General features: G+C 49.9%; 1 protein-coding gene across 2 annotated transcripts in view; it reads right to left on the bottom strand.

Annotated features, from left to right (window-relative positions):
• MOV10 (Mov10 RNA helicase) overlaps window positions 1-26,952 on the bottom strand; it is a 439,448-nt gene that overhangs the window by 360,708 nt on the left and 51,788 nt on the right. Inside the window, exon 1 of one of the 2 annotated variants that reach the window (XM_063955382.1) lies at window positions 1,561-1,685. The exons of the other annotated variant lie outside the window; for it this stretch is intronic. Within the exon in view, the coding sequence (XP_063811452.1) occupies window positions 1,561-1,610 (50 nt within the window). The 5' untranslated portion in view covers window positions 1,611-1,685. Of the gene's footprint in view, window positions 1-1,560; window positions 1,686-26,952 lie in introns of those variants that run through there. 2 annotated transcript variants of the gene reach the window in all.

Raw genomic sequence — 26,952 nt, 5'->3', positions numbered from 1 at the left:
CATGCACAGAAACAATATAACACACCAAAATCTAAGTCTCTGCACAATACATCTGCCCCACCTGTAGTGCAACATGGTTTTGACCAAGGGGGAGGGCCCTGAATGTGCCTTCTCTCCACCATACTGGCGCACTTTCAAACCTTTTATACTAGCTATTACAGACAAAGACTAAGGGGGACATTTACAAAGCAGTGTTAAAAGTGGAGAATTGAGCCAGTGGAGAAGTTGCCCACGGCAACCAATCAGCACTGATGTAACATTTATAATTTGCATACTACAAAAGTATACAGTGCTGATTGATTAACATGGGCAACTTCTCCACTGGCTCACTTCTCCACTTTTATCACTTAGTATATGTCCCCCTAAGGACCTTGTTCATATGGGCCATACTCAAATGCCCCCCCCCCCCCCTTCTCCCGGCCCGCCGGCAGTATTCTAACGGGTCTTTTCACGATCGCGCCAATATTTTAGTCGGGTTTAGGTGCTTTGCTCGCCTGAACCCGACTGTAATGGGCACGATCAGAGCAAGAACGGGGGGCATTTGAGTTTTGCCTCTCTATCTCCCGTCACTTTAGATGGGAAATAGGAGGGAAATCAAATCTTATCGTACACCCTGTGCATACCTCCCAACATGACCCTCTCCAGGAGGGACAGAATGCTCTGCTCCTGGACTTTCCAATGAATTTATTGTTGCCCTCACCTGTGCTGAAACACCTTTCCTATCCATTAACCTGTTCAACACAGGTGATGGTAATCATACATTAAGAGAATTGTTCAGAAGCAGAGCATTGTGTCCCTCCTGGAGAGGGTCATGTTGGGAGGTATGCCTATGTGTGGCCTTAGCCTTATCCTCAAATAAATAGTGGAAAAATGGGCTTAGCACAGAGGAGGGAAACCCCATCAGCAGCAAAAGGGGTTAAATACTTCACTCTGTAATCATGTTTTCAATATAGTCTCAGTGAAATACAAACATGGATTAGCGATTGTAAACTGTCAGACTTTCAAATAATTAGGCAAATGTAGAACATCTGGTCAGTACCTGGCCTTTGTATCAGAGCTGCTGAGTCCTAAACTTTTGTACATTGGTAGAAAAAGATGCCTATACTGACCAATTCAGTCTTGGTATATAGTATTTTGGCACTGTCTTAGCAACCCATCCAAGTTAGAACTGCATTAAATCTATCCAACCCAATTAAGTGCTAGCTAACAAATGAATATAAAAAGTAACAACAGGGCAAAATGGAGTCTAAATATAATGTGAATACTAAAAAAAAAAAAAAAAAAAAAAAAAAAGTTAATTTGTGTTGTTCATTTACATTCAGTCACACACTGGATCCTCATTTGTTTTTCACATTTCAAGCAGTCTCCATGCAATTGTATGTCCACAGATTAACTGGTTAGTAATTGCTGAAGAGAATGGGAAATTAAGTCAGTTTGGATAGACACCTACATTTGCACCTCAGAAGGACGCGTTACTGCAAATTACTGCATTCTTATTACCTAAATGGGCGCCCTAACTAAAAATAACACATTTAAATAACATACATTTTGAACACATACCTTGTTTGGTTTCTGTTACCCTGTTGCAGGTAGATGGCAGATTGATACATTGTTTTACTTCACAAGGAAACCGAGTAGCTGATCACAATGCATGCTGGGAATTGCTGTTCAGCCACTTCTATTTAGCACACTGATTCCCATGGTGCACTTGGATTTAAGTGGTCTATGTACTAAGCCTTGGAGAGAGTTAAAGTGGACAGAGATAAAGTATCAACTGCCATTTTTCAAACACAGCCTACAACATGGCAGTTAGGAACTGATTGGCTGATACTCTATCTCTCTCCAAGGTTTAGTATAGACCCTTAAATGATTTATACTAATAAATTATAAGATGCAATTTATCTAAATGCAGCCAGTTTTGCTGCCTACCAGCTTCCTCCCCATAGATATTTATCAATAAAGGGCAATGGGTTTGCACTAAAAACTATTTACCTGACTTACTATTTATCCTATTATAATACACCTGTATCAGCCATTCTCCGCAAGGAAGGTGTCCACCAATCACGTTTCTGACTCAGGACGAGTTTTTAACTCCTTAAAATTCTGGCATTCTGAAGCTTGATTTGCAGGTAATGTTTATTAAATTTTGTAGCGGTCTTTCTTCTACACTGTAACTTATACCCCTTTTCCACCTGTACCACGGCTCGCAGCCGGGAGCCTGACACGGCTGCGACTCGTGCTACAGCCCCCTTTCCCACAGCGCTCACCAACCCGACATATTGGCAGGTTGGTGAAGCTGAAGAGCGCCGCCCTTCCATACACTGTGAACGGGAGCCGTGTCGCCTTGACGCGGCTCCCGTTCACACTACACTGCTTACCAACACGGCAAGATACTTGATCCGGGAATTTGCTGGGGGGGGGGGGGGGGGGGGGGGCATTTCCACTAGGAAAATACACGGGTAAATGCGCGCCCCCGCACATTTACCCGTGTATTTAAAGGTAGTGGAAAAGGGGTATCAATGAAACGGGATGCGGTCAAGATCCCGTCGGACTGAATCCCGGTGGTCGAAATACAGACACCGGAATCCCAACCGGCAGAATCCCGACATATTCTCCCTCTGTGGGTGTCCACGACACCCATAGAGGGAGAATGAAATAGTGTGCCGAGCGTACCGAGGCACCGTGCCCACAGCGTGGCGAGCGCAGCGAGCCCGCAAGGGGCTGCATTCTACTCGCCACCCCTGTCGGGTTTCTGCTGGTTGAGATTCCGGTGTCGGTATTTCGACCGCCGAGATCCCGTCCAGCAGGATTTCGTACTGATCCCAATGAAACAGTGCTGCGTGAGGGGCTGATTTAGACTTGGATGTAAAGGGAGTACACACGGAGAGAATAGTGCTTAATTTCTAAGCAACCTTAGATTGCTTAGAAATTAAGCACTGATCTCTCCGTGTTATGCCCAATAGCGAGTGATGCGCGGCCGTGCGAGTCGCTATCGCCGGTTCTATATTGGCCTGCATGCAAGCACAATCTAGTAGATCAGTGGTTCCAGACCCTCCAACATGACCCGCCCCACTAGGTACAAAATGCTCTGTTTCTGGACTTCCCTCTTAATTTATGATTTCCATCACCTGTGTTGAACTAGTTATTTGATAAGAAAGCTGTTTCTTTACAGGTGATGGCAATCATAAATTAAGAGGGAAGTCCAGGAGCAGAGCATTTTGTACCTAGTGGGGCGGGTCATGTTGGAGGGTATGGTGGTTCTCAAACTCGGCCCTCAGGACCCCACACAGTGCATGTTTTGCAGGTAACCCAGCAGGTGCACAGGTGTATTAATTACTCACTGACACATTTAAAAGGCCCACAGGTGGAGCTAATTATGTCACATGTGATTCTGTGAAGAGACCTGCAAAACATGCACCGTGTGGGGTCCTGAGGACCGAGTTTGAGAACCTGTGTAGTAGATCATACTTGCCTACCTGACCCTCTCCATGAGGGAGAAAATGCTCTGTTCCTGGACTTTCCTGGTAATGTATGATTGCCATCACCTGTGGTGAAACACCTTTCTTATCAATTGACTAGCTCACCACAGGTGATGGCAATCATACATTACCAGGAAAGTACAGGAACAGAGCATTTTCTCCCTCATGGAGAGGGTCAGGTAGGCAAGTGTGTAGTAGATTGATCACTTCACCGCTGAAGTGAGCGTCCTACCCGTCCCCACCCCCCTCTGTGATAGATCGCTCATCACTGCAGGTGTGGCAGATATAACATGTGCAGAAAGTTAAATTTGGGTGGGTTATTTTGTTTCTGTGCAGGGTAAATACTGGCTGCTTTATTTTTACACTGCAATTTAGATTTCAGTTTGAACACACCCCACCCAAATCTAAAGGGCCTTACACACTAAGCCATGGGTCTTCAACCTGCAGCCCTCCAGCTGCTGTGGAACTACACGTCCCAGCATGCCATGCCTCAGTTTTAGCATACCTTAATAGCAAAACTATACAAGGGCATGCTGAGATGTGTAGTTTCACCGCTGCTGGAGGGCCACAGGTTGAAGACCCATGCACTAAGCGATTACACTGAAAGATATGAACGAGATATCATTCATATCTTTCAGTGTGCATGCACCAACGATGAACGATGCGCGGCTCGTTTAAACATGCAAGCCAATATGGACAATCTCATTCATATTAGCATGCAGTGCTAGGGAGCCGGATGACGGGGGGAGTGAAGAAGCTTCACTCCCCCCACACCCGTGCCGCCAGGTCACCCGTATCGGCCATCGGGCACCTTGGCGGCACATCGCGCTGTGTGTAGGGCCCATTAATCTCTCTGCATATGTTATATCTGTCCCCCCTGCACTGCACATGGTTTTGTCCAACTGCTAACAAATTTGCTGCTGCGATCAGATCTGAATTAGGCATTATTTATGATATTTAATTAAAGTACTCTATTGAATACAAATTGTGTACTACAACGTTAGCATTTAGTTCTAACACTGTCAAGCACATGGACCCTAGGTCCAGGGGGGCCCCCACTGCACACCCTGCACCTATGTTCTATAATACGTTTATCTCCAGAATCCCATGTCGGCAGCGTTGCACCAATAACTGGACAAATGGTGCAGTGGCCATTTTCCAAGTGATTTACGCATGAACAGTAGAAAAACTGACACGGAAATGGCCACCGCACCACTTCCTGGAGAACTGCGCATATGCTATAGACTATCACAAAAACCAGTCTACTCACTCATGCCGTCCGGCAAGAGTGGAGGGGGGCCCAGCTGGAGACTACACACAATCCCTGTAAGGAGGTGTAAGTAATTGATACAGCTTTCACATCACAATGCCGGGTCGCACCTGGAAATTTAAAAAAGTGGGCCATCCCGGGTGCATTGGACCCTTTCGGGCTTGCTTCCCTATCTGGCAATATGCCGGGTTGGGTTGCCATCGAGGGTGGGGACAGAGGCAGCATCAGGGGCGGGTGCGGAGGTGGTGTTGGGAGATGAGATTATCTCCACGCGGCCTCAGCCTATACTGTAAACGGGTCCAGGGTTGTATCGACCCGGCAACCCGCTCACACTGCACATGACCCATTAATAACCCTTCTTTATTCCCGGGTTGAAACACCGGGTCAGGCGACCCGGGAATTCGGTAGTTATCCCCTTTCACACCGCACAGCGACCCGCGTCGACCCGGCAATATACCAGGTCGATACCGGGTTCTTTGTGCAGTGTGAAAGAGGTACAAATAGGATTTTGGTACCTACCGGTAAATCCTTTTCTCGTAGTCCATAGAGGATGCTGGGGTCCACATTAGTACCATGGGGTATAGACGGGTCCACCAGGAGCCAATGGCACTTTAACAGTTTAAGTGTGTGGGCTGGCTCCTCCCTCTATGCCCCTCCTACCAGACAGTCTAGAAACTGTGCCCGAGGAGAAAACATACTTCGAGAGAAGGACTTAACACAGATAGTGGTGAGATTTATACCAGCTCACACATACAATGCACGTCAAGTCAACTAGCTTGAACCAATCAGCAAATGGCTGAAACAGTACTTACCCAGTAACTATGCAGTACGCAACTAAACGAAGTGGTACTGAACCAAATAACATAAGCAGGAAAACGAAGCGCTGGGCGAGAAAAGGATTTACCGGTAGGTACCAAAATCCTATTTTCTCTAACGTCCTAGAGGATGCTGGGGTCCACATTAGTACCATGGGGATGTACCAAAGCTCCCAGAACGGGAGGGAGAGAGCGGAGGCTCCTGCAGAACTGATTGACCAAACTTCAGATCATCGGAGTCCAAAGTATCGAACTTATAGAACCTTGCAAACGTGTTCGACCGAGACCAAGTTGTCGCTCGGCAAAGCAGCATTGCCGAGACACCCCGGGCAGCCGCCCAGGAAGACCCCACCTTACGAGTAGAGTGGGCCTTAACAGATTTTGGACACGGCAGTCCTGCCGTAGAATAGGCATGCTGGATAGTGAACCTAATCCAGCGAGAAATAGACTGCTTGGAAGCAGGACACCCAATTTTCTTGGGATCGTAAAGGACAAACAAAGAGTCCGATTTCCTGTGAAGAGAAGTTCTCTTCACATAAACCTTCAGAGCCCTCATGACATCAAAGGACTTTGAAGTAATTGAGGGGTCAGTAGCCACTGGCACCACAATAGGTTGGTTGATATGAAATGCCGACACAACCTTTGGAAGGAACTGCTGACGAGTCCGGAGCTCAGCTCTATCTTCATGGAAGATCAAGTAAGGGTTTTTGCATGACAAAGCCCCCAGCTCCAAGACACGCCTAGCAGAAGCTAAGGCCAACAAAGTGACCACCTTCCATGTAAGAAATTTGAGCTCCACCTCCTGTAGAGGCTCAAACCAAGCCGACTGGAGGAACTGCAACACCACGTTAAGGTCCCAAGGTGCCGTAGGCGGTACAAAGGGAGGTTGGGTATGCAGAACTCCCTTCAAAAAGGTCTGAACCTCAGGGATGGCAGCCAATTGTTTCTGAGAGAAAATGGACAGGGCTGAAATCTGGACCTTCACAGATCCCAATCTCAGCCCCATATCTACTCCTGCCTGCAGGAAGAGGAGATAACGTCCCAGTTGAAATTCCACCACAGGAAACTTCTTGGACTCACACCAAGAGACATATTTCTTCCAAATACGGAATACCCTTCCGAGCAAGAATCAGGCACTCAACTTCCATGCCGTCAAACGCAGCCGCGGTAAGTCTTGATAGGCGAATGGACCCTGCTGCAGCAGGTCCTCCCGAAGAGGAAGAGGCCTCGGCTCTTCTTGCAGTAGATCCAGAAGGTCCGCGTACCAAGCCCGCCTTGGCCAGTCTGGGGCAATGAGGATCGCTTGAACCCTTGTTCTCCTTATGAGCTTTAAGATTCTTGGGATGAGTGGGAGTGGTGGAAACACATTCACTGACTGGAACACTCACGGAGACACCAGGGCATCCACCGCCACTGCCTGTGGGTCCCTCGACCTGGAACAATAACGCTGAAGCTTCTTGTTGAGACGAGAGGCCATCATGTCTATTTGGGGTATACCCCCAAAGATCTGTTACCTCCTTGAACACCTCCGGATGGAGACCCCACTCTCCCAGATGGAGATCGTGTCTGCTGAGGAAGTCTGCTTCCCAGTTGTCTACTCCCGGAATAAAGATGGCTGACAGCAACAACGCGTGCTTTTCCGTCCAGAGGAGTATTCTGGTAACCTCTGACATCGCCACCCTGCTCTTCGTTCCGCCCTGTCGATTTATGTAAGCCACTGTTGTTATGTTGTCCGACTGTTCTTGAATGGCCCTGTTTCTTAGAAGAGGGGCCGCCTGAAGAAGACCGTTGTAGACGGCTCTTAGTTCCAGAATGTTGATGGGCAGGCCGGCTTCTAGGTTTGACCACCTTCCCTGGAAGGTCACCCCTTGAGTGTCTGCTCCCCAGCCCCGGAGGCTCGCATCTGTCGTTAGCAGGACCCAGTCCTGAATCCCGAACCTGCGGCCCTCCAGCAGGTGAGGCAATTGGAGCCACCATAGGAGTGAAATCCTCGCCCTTGGTGACAGGCGAATTCTTCTGATGCATGTGGAGGTGAGATCCCGACCACTTGTCCAGGAGGTCCAGTTGGAAGGTCCGAGCATGAAACCTCCCATACTGGATAGCCTCGTAGGAGGCCACCATCTTTCCCAATAGGCGAATTAATTGATGAACCGACACCCGGGGTGGCTTCAAGACATCCCTGACCATGGATTGGATCACCAACGTCTTGTCCTGCGGAAGGAACACCTGCTGTACTTCCGTGTCCAGGATCATTCCCAGAAACGACAATCTCCGGGTCGGTTCCAAATGTGACTTTGGAAAATTCAGAATCCACCCGTGACTCTGAAGCAGCCGTGTTGTGAGAACAATGGATTGCAGCAACCTTTCCCTGGACGATGCCTTTATCAGGAGATCGTCCAGCTAAGGAATGATGTTCACACCCTGTTTTCGGAGTAGCATCATCATCTCCGCCATCACCTTGGTAAACACCCTCGGTGCCGTGGAGAGACCGAACGGCAGAGCCTGGAACTGAAAATGACAGTCCAGCAATGCGAATCGGAAATAAGCCTGATGCGGCAGCCAGATCGGAAATGTGAAGGTACGCATCCTTGATATCCAGGGATACCAGGAATTCCCCCTCTTCCAGACCTGCTATCACCGCACTGAGAGACTCCATCTTGAACTTGAACTCCCGTAGAAAGGGGTTCAGCGACTTTAGATTCAGGATAGGCCTGACCGAACCATCCAGTTTCAGTACCACGAAAAGGTTCAAATAGTAACCCTTTGTCAGCATGCGCGGTGGTACCGGCACAAGGACTTGTGCCTCCTCCAGCTTTTGGACAGCGTCATGTAGCACTGTGCTGTCCTGCAACAGAGTTGGAAAGCCCGACTTGAAAAACCGATGAGGAGGGAGACTTTGAAATTCCAGCCTGTATCCCTGAGAGACAATATCTACCACCCAGGGATCCAGGCCGAAAGACCCAGACCCGACTGAACTGTCTGAGTATCGCTCCTACAGGCCCCACCTCCGGGCCCTCCCGTCCAGCGTCATGCAGAGGACTTAGGGATACCTGAAGCAGGCTTTTGATCTTGGGAACCTGCAGCGGCAGGTTTCTTAAACTTAACCTTACCTCCTCTGATGAAGGTATTGGAAGACTTGGCCTTTCTGGTCTTGTTGGGCCGAAAGGACTGCTGCGTAGCTGAGGAGAACGATCTCTTCGGAGCAGGAGCTGCTGAGGGTAGATACGGAGACTTACCCGCTGTAGCAGTAGAAATCCAAACGTCTAGGGCTTCCCCAAAGAGAGCCTGGCCTGTATAGGGTAGCGACTCCACACATCTTCTGGATTTCGCGTCGGCCGACCACTGGCGGAGCCACAGTCCCCGACGAGCTGAAACAGACATGGAAGAAATTCCCGCAGCCAAGGAACCCAGGTCTTTCATGGATTCTACCATGAAACCTGCAGAATCATGAATGTTGCGTAAATACAATGCAACCTCATCCCTAGCCATCGTATCCAGGGGGTAATTCCAAGTTGATCGCAGCAGGAATTTAGTTAGCAATTGGGCAAAACCATGTGCACTGCAGGGGAGGCAGATTTAACATGTGTAGAGAGAGTTAGATTTTCTCTGTAGCCCGTGGGTGGGAAAGTTGCGATATACTGATAACCCCTGGTGAATTCATATTGAGGGGAGAGCTTTTCGGGAGCGTGCAGTGATCCCATGCCCACACCTGAGCACCCTGCCTGCATCCTAGCGTGAACACTATGATATGAAATACTTCCAGCAGAGGCAGTTGTTGGGAGGGGCCAGGGTAGCAAAGTTAGTGTGTAAAAGACCTGTGTAATTGACACAGGTTGGTTTCCTTTTGTCACAACTGAGGGACTGAGCTGACGGAAGGCAGCCTCAGTTGTAGGGGCTGAGATGTACCGGAACCTGGGAGGTTGTATCAGACCCCTGGACATGTAAGTAACATGAAGAGAAACCGCCCGAAGGCGTGACCACGACAACTTGAGTAAAAGTCAATGATGTTTATTTAAGACAAACTCCATGCATCACAGTAGCAGTAAAAAGTAACATAAAAATCAGCAGAGAAATAATAATACAGTTCCTGGGTACTACAGGGTGGCAGGGGCCACAGAGCTCTGGTGGTATGAGACAGTTCTTATTATCTGCAAGTTGGAAAGTCCTTACCAGGCTCAACTGTAGCAATGAGGAAAGCCCAGGGTCGTACCAGCTGGTGTTCCAGGGAAAGCTGGACTGCTGTAGATAAAATGCTGCTGTGGGTACTGGTTAGAACCAGACAGGTGTTGGCACGGAGTGGATACTGGCTGGAACCAGTTAAATAATAAATAAAGCTTGAGAGCGATGCAATGTAGATGAAATGTAGAATTTGAGAGCGGAGAAATAATAATACCGGTGGAGAGTGGTAAACTGCAGAAAAGACACCGGCCCTTTAAGAGAAGCTGTACACTGCTGGAAGCTGAGCTGGAAGCAGGTGATGTTGTAGCTGGAAACAGGTGAGCCCAGAATGGATCGGAGAGTCAGGCTACACCGCAGATGGAATGCTGGTGCGGGTCTCTATAGCAGAAGTCTGGAGACAGGAGCTGGAACCTGGAAGACATTCACAGAAGAGAGACAAACTGGAACTAGGTTTGACAACCAAAGCACTGACGCCTTCCTTGCTCAGGCACAACCTATTTATACCTGCAGCAAGGAAGGCATTGGCTAGGCAATTATGCAAATTAATAATACTGACAACGGATTGGTAGGAATGATCAGCTGACAGAATCCAAGATGGCTGCGCCCATGCAGACACTTGGAGGGAAGTTTGGATTGTAATCCATGTGGTCTGGAAAACAGTAATGGCGGCGCCGGCCACCGGAGACCGGAGACGCCAGGCTGACAGATGCACATCCGACCACGCGGACACAGCGGAGGCCGCGGCTGACGTAATCGCCACTCTGAATGCAGAAGCTCAGGGACGGCGGCGGAGGCCGCGGGAGACGCCATGCCAGATGTATAAGGCGTTACTGTGACTGCGTCCAGAGAGACAGGAGAGGATGCGGGAATGTGCACATCAGGATAACAGATGGGATCCGGTCCTGGAGCGCTGAGCCAGCCTTAGGAGGCATCTGATAGGTAAGAAATGGCGTCCAGATACCCGGATCGTGACAGCACCCCCCCCTTTAGGAGTGGCCCCAGGACACTTCTTTGGCTTTTGAGGAAACTTGGAATGGAATCTCCGGACCAAGGCAGGAGCATGGACATCAGAAGCATTGGTCCATGAACGTTCCTCAGGGCCATAACCCTTCCAGTCAATAAGATACTGAAGTTGACCGTAACGGTGACGTGAGTCCAGGATCTTGGCTACTTCATACTCAACGCCTCGTTGAGTTTGGACTTTCGGAGTTGGAGGAAGTGAGGAATGAAACCGATTCAAGATTAGCGGTTTCAACAGGGAAACATGGAATGTCCTGGGTATCTTTAAGAAGGGAGGCAACTGGAGTCTGTAAGCAACAGGATTGATGACTTGATCAATTTTAAAAGGACCGATGTAGCGAGGTGCAAACTTCATACTGGGAACTCTTAACCTCAAATTCTTCGTGGATAACCATACCCGATCACCCACCTTGAGAGCAGGAACTGCTCGACGCTTCTTATCCGCAAACTTCTTGTACCTGAACGATGCCTTGAGCAGAGCTGATCGTACGCTCTTCCAGATATTGGCAAACTGATGCAAGGTGATATCCACTGCGGGAACAGAAGTTGCTGGAAGCGGTTGGAACTCAGGGACTTTAGGGTGGAATCCAAAGTTGGTGAAGAATGGTGTTGAAGAAGATGAAGAATGATACTGGTTGTTATGACAGAACTCGGCCCAGGGAAGTAATTGAACCCAGTCATCTTGAGAGGAGGACACATAGATGCGGAGGAAGGACTCCAAGTCCTGATTCACCCTCTCAGTTTGACCATTGGTCTGAGGATGGTAAGCCGTGGAAAACTTTAGCTTGACTTGGAGGGCTTGACATAAACTTCGCCAGAATTTGGCTGTGAATTGAACTCCTCGATCTGAGATAATTTCTTCTGGAAGACCGTGGAGTCGAAAGATCTCTTGTATGAATACTTGAGCCAACTTGGAAGCTGACGGAAGACCGGTGAGAGGAATGAAGTGTGCCATCTTGGTGAACCGGTCAACTACCACCCAGATGGTATTAAACTTGTTGCACATGGGCAAATCTGTAATAAAATCCATCGACAAATGGGTCCATGGTCGACAGGGAACAGATAGTGGAACCAGTTGCCCCGCAGGCGACTGGCGGGATACTTTATGTTGAGCACACTTTGGGCAAGATGCAATAAACTCCAAAACGTCCCTTTTCAGAGTTGGCCACCAATAGGACCTAGAGATAAACTCCAGGGTTTTTTGGATACCTGTATGTCCGGCAAAGCGGGAAGCATGGGCCCAATGCATGAGCTTTTTCCTTAGTGTCGGCTTCACAAAACTTTTCCCTGATGGGGGCGTAGAGTCCATCCCTACCGTGGAGAATGCCAACGGACTTATAATAGGATGCTTGTCTGAAGACTCTGACTCATTTTCTTGCTCCCATGAGCGGGAAAGGGCATCGGCCTTGCGATTCTGAGAGCCCGGACAGAACTGGAGTTTAAAGTCGAACCTGGAAAAGAAAAGTGCCCATCTGGCCTGACGAGGGTTGAGACATTGTGCGCCTTTCAGATATAGAAGGTTCTTGTGGTCTGTAAGGATGGTGATTGAATGAGAAGCTCCCTCCAACAAATATCTCCACTCCTCTAGAGCGAGCTTGATGGCTAGCAACTCCTGGTCGCCAATGGCATAGTTGCGCTCCGCTGGGGAGAACTTCCGTGAGAAGAAACTGCAAGGATGTAAATGGCCATCTTTAGCCCTCTGAGATAACACCGCTCCTACTCCAACGGAGGAGGCATCCACCTCTAGGATGAAAGGAGAGTCGATGTCAGGCTGTTTCAGGACAGGCGCAGAGATGAACCTCTGTTTTAAAAGATGAAAAGCTTGCATGGCTTCTTCAGACCACTTGGACGGGTTAGCACCCTTCTTGGTGAAAGCAGTAATAGGCGCCACAATGGTGGAAAAGTCTCGTATAAACTTTCGGTAATAATTGGCGAACCCTAAGAACCTCTGGACCCCTTTGAGGGTTAAGGGTACCGGCCAATTCTGGATTGCTTGTAGTTTCTCAGGATCCATCTCTAGTCCGGAACCGGACACAATGTACCCTAGAAACGGAATGGACTTGACTTCAAAGACGCATTTCTCTAATTTGCAATAGAGATGATTGACACGGAGACGGGACAGAACCTCCTTTACCCAAAAACGATGTTCCTCTAAATTGTTGGCAAAAATGAGGATATCATCTAGATAGACCACGACATGACGGTATAGAATGTCTCTGAAGATCTCATTGACGAAATGCTGGAAGACAGCTGGAGCATTGCTCAATCCGAAGGGCATGACGAGGTACTCATAATGTCCGTCACGGGTGTTAAATGCGGTCTTCCACTCGTCACCCTCACGGATCCGGATGAGATTGTATGCACCTCTCAAGTCCAGCTTTGTAAAGATGGTAGCTCCGCTAACTCTGTCAAAGAGCTCAGTAATCAGGGGTAAAGGATAGCGGTTCTTGATGGTAATGTCGTTCAAACCTCTGTAGTCGATGCACGGCCGCAGACCACCATCTTTCTTTTTTACAAAAAAGAAGCCTGCGCCGGCTGGAGAAGAAGAAGGTCGAATGAACCCCTTTGCTAGGTTCTCTTTAATGTATTCCTCCATAGAATGTGTCTCGGGCAGAGACAACGGATAAGTTCGGCCTCGAGGTGGAACCTTCCCTGGAACGAGATCAATCGGGCAGTCCCATTCTCTATGAGGAGGAAGGATATCAGCAGAAGCTTTACTGAACACATCCGTGAAATCTTGATATGGAGGAGGTGGAACATCAGACGACCTGGGGGAGGAAGAACAGACAGGCAACACTTTAAACAAACATGTCTCAGCACAGGAGGGACCCCATGCCAGGATTTGCGTAGTCGTCCAATCAATTGTAGGATTGTGAAGACGGAGCCATGGAAGGCCCAGGACCACAGGATGTGTGGCTCTTGGAATCACTAAAAGTGAAATAAGTTCGGAATGAAGAACTCCCACTCTCAGACGAACTGGTAGAGTCCTTAGAGCAATAACTGTATCAAAAATTTTACTGCCATCCACGGCAGTTAAGGAAAAGGAGGAAGGAAGTCTCTCGGTGGGTAGGGACCACCGTTTAACATAGGCTTCGGTAATAAAGTTCCCAGCTGCTCCGGAATCCAGGAGGGCAATGACGTTCTGATAACGTTGAGCAATTTGAAGCGAGACTGGGAGATTACAATCTTGAGGAGATGGAGAGGAGATCATTACTCCTAGCCGGCCCTCTCCTTGGCGAGCTAGGATTTGAAGTTTCCCGGACGTTTGGGACAGGCATGAATAGTGTGAGACGGGGCTGCACAATACAGACAGAGAGACTCAGAGAGACGTCTTCGGCGCTCAGCAGGAGTTAAACGGGAACGGCCAATTTGCATGGGTTCATCTTTAGTTGGTGACAGTTGGCGAGGAGGAGGAGCAGAAGATTTTGGAGCAGATGATCTTCCACGCTCAGTTGCTCTCTCTCTGAAACGTAAGTCAACTTTTGTACAAAGTGAGATTAGCTCATCTAACTTGGAGGGTAAGTCTCTGGTAGCTAACTCATCTTTAATACGCTCGGATAAACCATGCCAGAATGCAGCATACAGGGCCTCGTCGATCCATGCCAGTTCAGATGCCAGGATCTGGAACTGTATAAGACAGTGGTTCCCAAACTTTTGTGAGTCACGGCACCCTGGAGTATCAGATTTTTTTTTACGGCACCCCTAGGCCACAAGTTTCTTATTGAGAAATTTAGAAAAAAATATTAGATTAAGTAAATTATGTTTATATGTCATCCTTAGGGTCAGTTATGTGGTGAGGGACAAGATTAGCTTCTGTTTGGCCACATATTGGCCACCAGCACTGGTTTTGCCTATTACATTGACAATAAATAGTTTGAATTGATTCTTGACCACCAACCTGAGGCACCCCTGCAAGTGTCCCGCGGCACCCCAGGGTGCCACGGCACACAGTTTGGGAACCACTGGTATAAGATATTGTCCTACAGTATGTGATCCCTGGCGTAAACGGAGAATCTCAGACGAAGCTGAAGTTACCCGGCCTGGCTCGTCGAAGATGCGCCTGAATGTTGACACGAATGCAGTGTAAGAAGATAGCAGGGTGTCGGACCTCTCCCATAACGGTGATGCCCAGTCAAGGGCTGAGCCACTGAGAAGTGAGATGATGTAGGCAATTTTTGTACGGTCACTGGGAAAATTGCCAGGTTGTAGCTCAAACTGAATCTCACACTGGTTGAGAAATCCCCTGCAGAATCTTGGAGATCCGTCAAATTTTGCTGGCGTTGGAAGATGAAGACGTGGAGCAGAAACGGGTAAGGTGGGTGGGGTTATAGTTGGAGTCACTGTGGTTGACGCCCCAGATGCGCCTGATCCACGGAGAGTTGTCTGAATCCCATCCAGCCGAGTAGAGAAATCCTGGAGACAGCGGATGATGTGGCCCTGTGCAGCCTCCTGATGTTCAAGTCGGGCTGCCAGTTCTTGCATCGGCCTGGCCGCTTGATCCTGGTCTCCGGCTGGATTCATTTGGTCAGTGCTTACTGTCACAACTGAGGGACTGAGCTGACGGAAGGCAGCCTCAGTTGTAGGGGCTGAGATGTACCGGAACCTGGGAGGTTGTATCAGACCCCTGGACATGTAAGTAACATGAAGAGAAACCGCCCGAAGGCGTGACCACGACAACTTGAGTAAAAGTCAATGATATTTATTTATGACAAACTCCATGCATCACAGTAGCAGTAAAAAATAACATAAAAATCAGCAGAGAAATAATAATACAGTTCCTGGGTACTACAGGGTGGCAGGGGCCACAGAGCTCTGGTGGTATGAGACAGTTCTTATTATCTGCAAGTTGGAAAGTCCTTACCAGGCTCAACTGTAGCAATGAGGAAAGCCCAGGGTCGTACCAGCTGGTGTTCCAGGGAAAGCTGGACTGCTGTAGATAAAATGCTGCTGTGGGTACTGGTTAGAACCAGACAGGTGTTGGCACGGAGTGGATACTGGCTGGAACCAGTTAAATAATAAATAAAGCTTGAGAGCGATGCAATGTAGATGAAAATGAGAATTTACTTACCGATAATTCTATTTCTCATAGTCCGTAGTGGATGCTGGGGACTCCGTCAGGACCATGGGGAATAGCGGCTCCGCAGGAGACAGGGCACAAAAAGTAAGCTTTTAGGATCACATGGTGTGTACTGGCTCCTCCCCCTATGACCCTCCTCCAAGCCTCAGTTAGGTACTGTGCCCGGACGAGCGTACACAATAAGGAAGGATCTTGAATCCCGGGTAAGACTCATACCAGCCACACCAATCACACCGTACAACTTGTGATTTGAACCCAGTTAACAGTATGATAACAACGAAGAAGCCTCTGAAAAGATGGCTCACAACAATAATAACCCGATTTTTGTAACAATAACTATGTACAAGTATTGCAGACAATCCGCACTTGGGATGGGCGCCCAGCATCCACTACGGACTATGAGAAATAGAATTATCGGTAAGTAAATTCTTATTTTCTCTAACGTCCTAGTGGATGCTGGGGACTCCGTCAGGACCATGGGGATTATACCAAAGCTCCCAAACGGGCGGGAGAGTGCGGATGACTCTGCAGCACCGAATGAGAGAACTCCAGGTCCTCCTTAGCCAGAGTATCAAATTTGTAAAATTTTACAAACGTGTTCTCCCCTGACCACGTAGCTGCTCGGCAAAGTTGTAATGCCGAGACCCCTCGGGCAGCCGCCCAAGATGAGCCCACCTTCCTTGTGGAGTGGGCATTTACAGATTTAGGCTGTGGCAGGCCTGCCACAGAATGTGCAAGTTGGATTGTGCTACAGATCCAACGAGCAATCGTCTGCTTAGACGCAGGAGCACCCATCTTGTTGGGTGCATACAGGATAAACAGCGAGTCAGATTTTCTGACTCCAGCCGTCCTTGAAATATATATTTTCAATGCTCTGACAACGTCCAGCAACTTGGAGTCCTCCAAGTCGCTAGTAGCCGCAGGCACCACAATAGGCTGGTTCAAGTGAAAAGCCGAAACCACCTTAGGCAGAAACTGAGGACGCGTCCGCAGTTCTGCCCTGTCCGAATGGAAAATCAGATATGGGCTTTTGTACGATAAAGCCGCCAACTCTGATACTCTCCTGGCTGAAGCCAGGGCCAGTAGCATGGTTACTTTCCATGTAAGATACTTCAAATCTACCGATTTGAGCGGCTCAAACCAATGGGATTTGAGAAAATCCAAAACTACGTTGAGATCCCACGGTGCCACTGGAGGCACAATCGGGGGCTGTATATGTAGTACACCTTTGACAAAGGTTTGTACTTCAGGCACTGAAGCCAATTCTTTCTGGAAGAAAATCGATAAGGCCGAAATTTGAACCTTAATAGACCCCAATTTGAGGCCCATAGACAATCCTGCCTGCAGGAAATGTAGGAATCGACCCAATTGAAATTCCTCCGTTGGGGCCTTCTTGGCCTCACACCACGCAACATATTTTCTCCAAATGCGGTGATAATGTTGTGCGGTCACTTCCTTCCTGGCTTTAATCAAGGTAGGAATAACTTCCTCTGGAATGCCCTTTTCTTTTAGAATCCGGCGTTCAACCGCCATGCCGTCAAACGCAGTCGCGGTAAGTCTTGGAACATACAAGGTCCCTGCTGAAGCAGATCCCTTCTTAACGGTAGAGGCCACGGCTCTTCCGTGAGCATCTCTTGAAGTTCCGGGTACCAAGTCCTTCTCGGCCAATCCGGAGCCACGAGTATTGTTCTTACTCCCCGTAGCCGTATAATTCTCAGTACCTTTGGTATGAGAGGCAGAGGAGGAAACACATACACGGACTGGTACACCCACGGTGTTACCAGAGCGTCCACAGCTATTGCCTGAGGGTCTCTTGACCTGGCGCAATATCTGTCCAGTTTCTTGTTGAGGCGGGACGCCATCATGTCCACCTTTGGTTTTTCCCAACGGTTCACAATCATGTGGAAGACTTCTGGATGAAGTCCCCACTCTCCCGGGTGGAGGTCGTGTCTGCTGAGGAAGTCTGCTTCCCAGTTGTCCACTCCCGGAATGAACACTGCTGACAGTGCTATGACATGATTTTCCGCCCAGCGAAGAATCCTTGCAGCTTCTGTCATTGCTCTTCTGCTTCTCGTGCCGCCCTGTCTGTTTACGTGGGCGACTGCCGTGATGTTGTCCGACTGGATCAACACCGGCTGACCCTGAAGCAGCGGTTTTGCCAGGCTTAGAGCATTGTAAATCGCTCTTAGCTCCAGTATATTTATGTGAAGAGACGTCTCCAGGTTCGACCACACGCCCTGGAAGTTTCTTCCCTGTGTGACTGCTCCCCAGCCTCGTAGGCTGGCATCCGTAGTCACCAGGACCCAGTCCTGTATGCCGAATCTGCGGCCCTCTAACAGATGGGCACTCTGCAACCACCACAGAAGAGACACCCTTGTTCTTGGTGACAGTGTTATCCGCTGATGCATGTGCAGATGCGATCCGGACCATTTGTCCAGCAGATCCCACTGAAATATTCGTGCGTGGAATCTGCCGAATGGAATTGCTTCGTAAGAAGCCACCATCTTTCCCAGGACTCTTGTGCATTGATGTACTGACACATTTCCTGGTTTTAGGAGGTTCCTGACAAGTTCGGATAACTCCCTTGCTTTCTCCTCTGGGAGAAACACCTTTTTCTGAACAGTGTCCAGAATCATTCCCAGGAACAGCAGACGTGTCGTCGGGGTCAATTGAGATTTTGGAAGATTCAGAATCCACCCGTTGTTGAAGCACTACTTGGGTTAGTGCTACTCCGACTTCCAGCTGTTCTCTGGACCTTGCCCTTATCAGGAGATCGTCCAAGTAAGGGATAATTAATACGCCTTTTCTTCGTAGAAGAACCATCATTTCGGCCATTACCTTGGTAAAGACCCGAGGTGCCGTGGACAAACCAAACGGCAGCGTTTGAAACTGATAATGACAGTTTTGTATCACGAACCTGAGATACCCTTGGTGTGAAGGGTAAATTGGGACATGCAGATAAGCATCTTTTATGTCCAGGGACACCATGAAGTCCCCTTCTTCCAGATTCGCTATCACTGCTCTGAGTGACTCCATCTTGAACTTGAATTTCTGTATGTACAGGTTCAAGGATTTCAGATTTAGAATAGGTCTTACCGAACCGTCCGGCTTCGGTACCACAAATAGTGTGGAATAATACCCCTTTCCCTGTTGTAGGAGGGGTACCTTGACTATCACCTGCTGAGAATACAGCTTGTGAATGGCTTCCAATACCGTCGCCCTTTCTGAGGGAGACGTTGGTAAAGCAGACTTTAGGAACGGACGAGGGGGAGACTTTTCGAATTCCAACTTGTAACCCTGAGATACTACCTGCAGGATCCAAGGGTCCACCTGTGAGCGCGCCCACTGTGTGCTGAAAATCTTTAGTCGACCCCCCACCGCCCCTGAGTCCGCTTGCACAGCCCCAGCGTCATGCTGAGGGCTTTGTAGAAGCCGGGGAGGGCTTCTGTTCGTGGGAAGTAGTTGCTTGCTGCACCCTCTTACCCCTTCCTTTGCCTCTGGGCAAATATGACTGTCCTTTTGCCCGCTTGTTCTTATAGGAACGAAAGGACTGCGGCTGAAAAGACGGTGTCTTTTTCTGTTGGGAGGTGACCTGAGGTAAAAAAGTGGATTTTCCGGCTGTTGCCGTGGCCACCAGATCCGATAGACCGACCCCAAATAATTCCTCTCCTTTATACGGCAATACTTCCATATGCCGTTTGGAATCCGCATCACCTGACCACTGTCGCGTCCATAAACTTCTTCTGGCAGATATGGACATCGCACTTACTCTCGATGCCAGAGTGCAAATATCCCTCTGAGCATCTCGCATATAAAGAAAAGCATCCTTTAATTGCTCTATAGTCAATAAAATACTGTCCCTATCCAGGGTATCAATATTTTCAGTCAGGGAATCCGACCACACCACCCCAGCACTGCACATCCAGGCTGAGGCTATTGCTGGTCGCAGTATAACACCAGTATGTGTGTATATACTCTTCAGGGTAGTTTCCAGCCTCCTATCAGCTGGATCCTTGAGGGCGGCCGTATCAGGAGACGGTAACGCCACTTGTTTTGATAAGCGTGTGAGCGCCTTATCCACCCTAGGGGGTGTTTCCCAGCGCGCCCTAACCTCTGGTGGGAAAGGGTATAATGCCAATAACTTCTTTGAAATGAGCAGTTTTCTATCGGGGTTAACCCACGCTTCATCACACACGTCATTCAATTCCTCTGATTCTGGAAAAGCTACAGGTAGTTTTTTCACACCCCACATAATACCCCCCTTTGAGGTACCTGCAGTATCAGAGATATGCAAAGCCTCCTTCATTGCCGTGATCATATAACGTGTGGCCCTATTGGAAAATACGTTTCTTTCTTCACCGTCGACACTAGATTCATCTGTGTCGGTACCTGTGTCGACTGACTGAGGTAAGGGACGTTTTACAGCCCCTGACGGTGCCTGAGACGCCTGGACAGGTACTAACTGGTTTTCCGGCCGTCTCATGTCGTCAACTGACTTTTGCAGCGTGCTAACATTATCACGTAATTCCATAATTAAAGCCATCCATTCCGGTGTCGACTCCCTAGGGGGTGACATCACCATTACCGGCAATTGCTCCGCCTCCACACCAACATCGTCCTCATACATGTCGACACACACGTACCGACACACAGCAGACACACAGGGAATGCTCTTATCGAAGACAGGACCCCACTAGCCCTTTGGGGAGACAGAGGGAGAGTTTGCCAGCACACACCAAAGCGCTATAAAAATGTATATAAACAACCCTAAAAGGTGTTGTTTCTGTTATATGCGCTTAATATCTATAAATATCGCCAAAATATGCTCCCCTTCTCTGTTTTACCCTGTTTCTGTAGTGCAGTGCAGGGGAGAGTCCTGGGAGCCTTCCTCACAGCGGAGCTGAGCAGGAAAATGGCGCTGTGTGCTGAGGAGAATAGGCCCCGCCCCCTAAAACGGCGGGCTCTTCTCCCGGAGTTTGCGATATATGGCAGGGGTTAAATACATCCATATAGCCTCAAGGGCTATATGTGATGTATTTTAGCCATAGAAAAAGGTATTATACATTGCTGCCCAGGGCGCCCCCCCCAGCGCCCTGCACCCTTAGTGACCGCTGGTGTGAAGTGTGCCGACAACAATGGCGCACAGCTGCAGTGCTGTGCGCTACCTTATGAAGACTGAAAGTCTTCTGCCGCCTGTTTCCGGACCTCTGGACCTCTTCAACTTCGGCATCTGCAAGGGGGGTCGGCGGCACGGCTCCGGGACCGGACTCCATGGCTGGGCCTGTGTTCGATCCCTCTGGAGCTAATGGTGTCCAGTAGCCTAAGAAGCAAATCCATCCTGCACGCAGGTGAGTTCACTTCTCTCCCCTAAGTCCCTCGTAGCAGTGAGCCTGTTGCCAGCAGGACTCACTGAAAATAAGAAACCTAAAAAACTTTTTCTAAGCAGCTCTTTATGAGAGCCACCTAGATTGCACCCTGCTCGGACGGGCACAAAAACCTAACTGAGGCTTGGAGGAGGGTCATAGGGGGAGGAGCCAGTACACACCATGTGATCCTAAAAGCTTACTTTTTGTGCCCTGTCTCCTGCGGAGCCGCTATTCCCCATGGTCCTGACGGAGTCCCCAGCATCCACTAGGACGTTAGAGAAACGTAGAATTTGAGAGCGGAGAAATAATAATACCGGTGGAGAGTGGTAAACTGCAGAAAAGACACCGGCCCTTTAAGAGAAGCTGTACACTGCTGGAAGCTGAGCTGGAAGCAGGTGATGTTGTAGCTGGAAACAGGTGAGCCCAGAATGGATCGGAGAGTCAGGCTACACCGCAGATGGAATGCTGGTGCGGGTCTCTATAGCAGAAGTCTGGAGACAGGAGCTGGAACCTGGAAGACATTCACAGAAGAGAGACAAACTGGAACTAGGTTTGACAACCAAAGCACTGACGCCTTCCTTGCTCAGGCACAACCTATTTATACCTGCAGCAAGGAAGGCATTGGCTAGGCAATTATGCAAATTAATAATACTGACAACGGATTGGTAGGAATGATCAGCTGACAGAATCCAAGATGGCTGCGCCCATGCAGACACTTGGAGGGAAGTTTGGATTGTAATCCATGTGGTCTGGAAAACAGTAATGGCGGCGCCGGCCACCGGAGACAGGAGACGCCAGGCTGACAGATGCACATCCGACCACGCGGACACAGCGGAGGCCGCGGCTGACGTAATCGCCACTCTGAATGCAGAAGCTCAGGGACGGCGGCGGAGGCCGCGGGAGACGCCATGCCAGATGTATAAGGCGTTACTGTGACTGCGTCCAGAGAGACAGGAGAGGATGCGGGAATGTGCACATCAGGATAACAGATGGGATCCGGTCCTGGAGCGCTGAGCCAGCCTTAGGAGGCATCTGATAGGTAAGAAATGGCGTCCAGATACCCGGATCGTGACACCTTTGTCATACAGGCAAGAGCCTGTAGCCGCAATAAAGAGTCTGGGCTATTGACATTACCAGCATCTGACTGTGGCTGGTGAGGTGGATGGAATGCGTGTACTAGTGGGCAGCATCACTGAATTCATTAGAAGAACCTGGTTAAAAAAAACAATAAATGTGAAGATTTGATGGTGTAAAAGAACGCACTACCTTGTCCCCCCTTCAACCTCCTGCAATAATGTAATTGTGGGAGAGTGTACACAATAGCAGTGAGATGTCCATGCGTCGACCCTGGCACCAGTGCTTAGACAGCACACAGTATGTTGTAGGTGGTGCCAGTAGAGTTTATGGTATTCGAGAGCACAAGATGTGTGACCACCACACAGATAGCACCAATGTGCTGCATGTATCACTTCAGTATAAAATGTCATGATGCACACATGGATGAAGAGGATCATGTGAACGCAAGGCATAGTTGTCTACCCTCCCGCATCCTGGGGGAGCCTCCCGTTTCCACTATAAATCTCCTGTTGCCCTGCTTTGTAGGTCAATTCTCCCGGATTCTTCAGATTCTGCCAGGGGTGACACTAAGGAGTTTCTTTGCAAGAACAGTGATTTGCTGTAGCTGCTCAGGAGTCACTGCTGACTAATCATTATCATCCCCCCCCCCCCCCCTCCCTTGTGGAGACCCTTGACAGGAAAGACAGAGAGAGACAGCAACACATGATAACACACAGGGTCTCATCTGAGCTTCTGTGCACTCATCCATAGTGTCTGCTTCTGCTGTTAGGGTAATAATTGTTGTTAGCAATCTTTCTGTAGTTAAACTCATTATCTAGTATCTAGTGTCTGTAATTATTTGGTTAATACTGTAATAGTATGGAAAACAGCACATACAAGAAATATTGCTAGTGCCTACAAGATGCAGACAGTGCAGTGTCCACAATAAAATAACATTTAATACACTAAAATCATAAATTCCTTATATGTTTAGGGATAAATTCACACAAGGTCAAATTGCATGTGGAATTTAAAGCATAGGTATCACATTTATCATGTATATCGTGCTGAATGAGAAAAAAGAAAAATATCACAGCAAATATATACTGCAAACAAGAAACTCTTATTGCAAACAGCAATGTTAGAATCAATACTTGCAAAACTTCCCAAAATATATTGTTACTAATGTTATATAGCAGAGATGGGGAACCTTGGCATTCCAGCTGTTGTTGAACTACACATTCCAGCAGTGGCGTAACTAGAAATTTTTCTCCCCCAAGCCAAAAAATTATTTGGCGCCCCCCCCCCCCCCCCCCGCCGCATAATTGGGAGCAAGAAAGGGATAAACATGCGCGCGCCAGAGGGGCGTGGTTTTGTTGGAATGGGCGTGGTTTCTCATAAAGGGGCGTGGTATTGCAGGAAAATACTACCTTGTACCCCAGTTTTGCAACCTGCACGCCCAGACGTTAGCCACCACAGGAAAGAAAAATAATCCTGATTCATGCCCCTTACATTATTTGTCATTTTTCCTCCTTATAGTAATGCCCAGTATACATTATGCCACATACTGCAATGGCCCTTAGACATTATTCCACACACAATAATGCACATGACACATTATGCCACACACCATAATGCCCCCGACACATTATGCCACACCGTAATGCCTGTGACACATTATGCCACACACCGTAATGCCTGTGACACATTATGCCACACACCGTAATGCCCCCGACACATTATGACAGGAATCGCAATGCCCGTTATACATTATGCTACACACTGCAATGCCCCTGATACATTATAGCACATACAATGCCTGTGACACATTATGACACACACCGCAATGACCTTGAGACATTATACCACAATGCCCGTGATATAGTATACCATACACCGTAATGCCTGTGACACATACCGCAATGCCCTGCCCGTTATACCCTATGCCACACACCGCAATGCCCGTTATGTATTATGCCACACTGCAATGACCCTGAGACATTATACCACATACCACAATGCCCGTGATATAGTATACCACACACCGTAATGCCTGACACATTATGACACACACCGCGATGTCCGTGATACATTATGCCACACACTGCAATGACCCTGAGACATTATACCACATATCACAATGCCCGCGATATAGTAAACCATACACCGTAATGCCTGTGACACATTATGACACACACCGCAATGTCCGTGATACATTATGCCACACACCGTAATGCCCATTACACATTAAGTCCTACAGTAAGGCTTCTAATTACTTTTCAATTACCTTCTCGTTGTCAGGGGTTTAATGCACTGGGTGTCATGCTCGTTGCCAGGTGTTTCATGCACTGGGTGTCATGCTCGTTGTCAGGTGTTTCATGCACTGGGTGTCATGCTCGTTGCTAGGAGGTAGTCCTTGTTGCTAGGGCTGTGCTCCCAGTGCCACATATGACCCCAGTGCCAGATATTCCCCCACGGTGCCAGGTACTCACATGCCCCCGGTGCCAAATATAGCCCCCCCCATGTGCCTGGTACACATATACCCCCCCCCCCCAGTGCCACATATGCCCCCAGTGCCAGATATTCCCCCCCAGTGCCACATATGCCCCCAGTGCCAGATATTCCCCCGTGCCAGATATGCCGCCAGTGCCATATATTCCCCCCCAGTGCCACATATGCCCCCAGTGCCAGATATTCCCCCAGTGCCAGATATCCCCCCTAGTGCCAGACATCCCCCCCCAGTGCCAGACATCCCCCCCTCCCAGTGCCATATATGCCCCAGTGCCAGACATCCCCCCCCAGTGCCAGATATCCCCCCCAGTGCCAGACATCCCCCCCCAGTGCCATATATGCCCCAGTGCCAGACATCCCCCCCCCCAGTGCCATATATGCCCCAGTGCCAGACATCCCCCCCCCCCAGTGCCAGATATCCCCCCCAGTGCCAGACACCCCCCCCCAGTGCCAGATATCCCCCCCCAGTGCCATATATGCCCCAGTGCCAGATATCCCCCCTAGTGCCAGACATCTCCCCCCCAGTGCCATATATGCCCCAGTGCCAGACATCCCCCCCCCAGTGCCAGATATCCCCCCCAGTGCCAGACCCCCCCCCCAGTGCCATATATGCCCCAGTGCCAGACATCCCCCCCCAGTGCCATATATGCCCCAGTGCCAGACATCCCCCCCCAGTGCCAGATATCCCCCCCAGTGCCAGACATCCCCCCCCCCAGTGCCAGATATGCCCCAGTGCCAGATATCCCCCCTAGTGCCAGACATCTCCCCCCCAGTGCCAGACATCCCCCCCCCAGTGCCAGATATCCCCCCCCAGTGCCATATATGCCCCAGTGCCAGATATCCCCCCTAGTGCCAGACATCTCCCCCCCAGTGCCATATATGCCCCAGTGCCAGACATCCCCCCCCCCAGTGCCATATATGCCCCAGTGCCAGACATCCCCCCCCAGTGCCAGATATCCCCCCCCAGTGCCAGACATCCCCCCCCAGTGCCAGATATCCCCCCCCCCAGTGCCATATATGCCCCAGTGCCAGATATCCCCCCCCCCAGTGCCAGATATCCCCCCCAGTGCCAGACACCCCCCCCCCCAGTGCCAGATATCCCCCCCCAGTGCCATATATGCCCCAGTGCCAGATATCCCCCCTAGTGCCAGACATCTCCCCCCCAGTGCCATATATGCCCCAGTGCCAGACATCCCCCCCCCAGTGCCAGATATCCCCCCCAGTGCCAGACATCCCCCCCCCAGTGCCATATATGCCCCAGTGCCAGACATCCCCCCCAGTGCCATATATGCCCCAGTGCCAGACATCCCCCCCCCAGTGCCAGATATCCCCCCCAGTGCCAGACATCCACCCCAGTGCCAGATATCCCCCCCAGTGCCATATATGCCCCAGTGCCAGATATCCCCCCTAGTGCCAGACATCTCCCCCCCAGTGCCATATATGCCCCAGTGCCAGATATCCCCCCCCCAGTGCCAGACATCCCCCCCAGTGCCAGATATCCCCCCCCCCAGTGCCATATATGCCCCAGTGCCAGATATCCCCCCTAGTGCCAGACATCTCCCCCCCAGTGCCATATATGCCCCAGTGCCAGACATCCCCCCCCCAGTGCCATATATGCCCCAGTGCCAGACATCCCCCCCCCAGTGCCAGATATCCCCCCCAGTGCCAGACATCCCCCCCCAGTGCCAGATATCCCCCCCAGTGCCATATATGCCCCAGTGCCAGATATCCCCCCTAGTGCCAGACATCTCCCCCCCCAGTGCCATATATGCCCCAGTGCAAGACATCCCCCCTCCCAGTGCCAGATATTCCCCCCAGTGCCGCCGCCGCCGCTTATTGGAGGGACACGGAGGGCACAGATCGCCTCTCCTGTGTCCCTCCTGCTGCATCATCTCCGGCGGCCGCGGGTCTAATAGGGGGAAGTGCCGTCCGTGAGCCAATTAGAGCTCACGGACGGCACTTCCCCCTATTAGACCCGCGGCCGCCGGAGATGATGCAGGAGGGACACAGGAGAGGCACACGCTGTGCCGTCCGTGTCCCTCCAACAAGCGGCGGCGGGAAGGAGAAAGCAGACTGACATGCGGGCGCTCGTCCGCATGTCAGTCTGCTGTAATCAGTGGCGCCCCCGCAGCCCCTCGCCCCCAAGCCACCGCGAGGACTGCGGGGGCAGTAGTTACGC

Source organism: Pseudophryne corroboree, chromosome 2, assembly GCF_028390025.1.
Source record: "Pseudophryne corroboree isolate aPseCor3 chromosome 2, aPseCor3.hap2, whole genome shotgun sequence".
NCBI classification, from domain to species: Eukaryota; Metazoa; Chordata; class Amphibia; order Anura; family Myobatrachidae; genus Pseudophryne; species Pseudophryne corroboree.
This window is presented reverse-complemented; position numbering and strand designations above follow the sequence as displayed.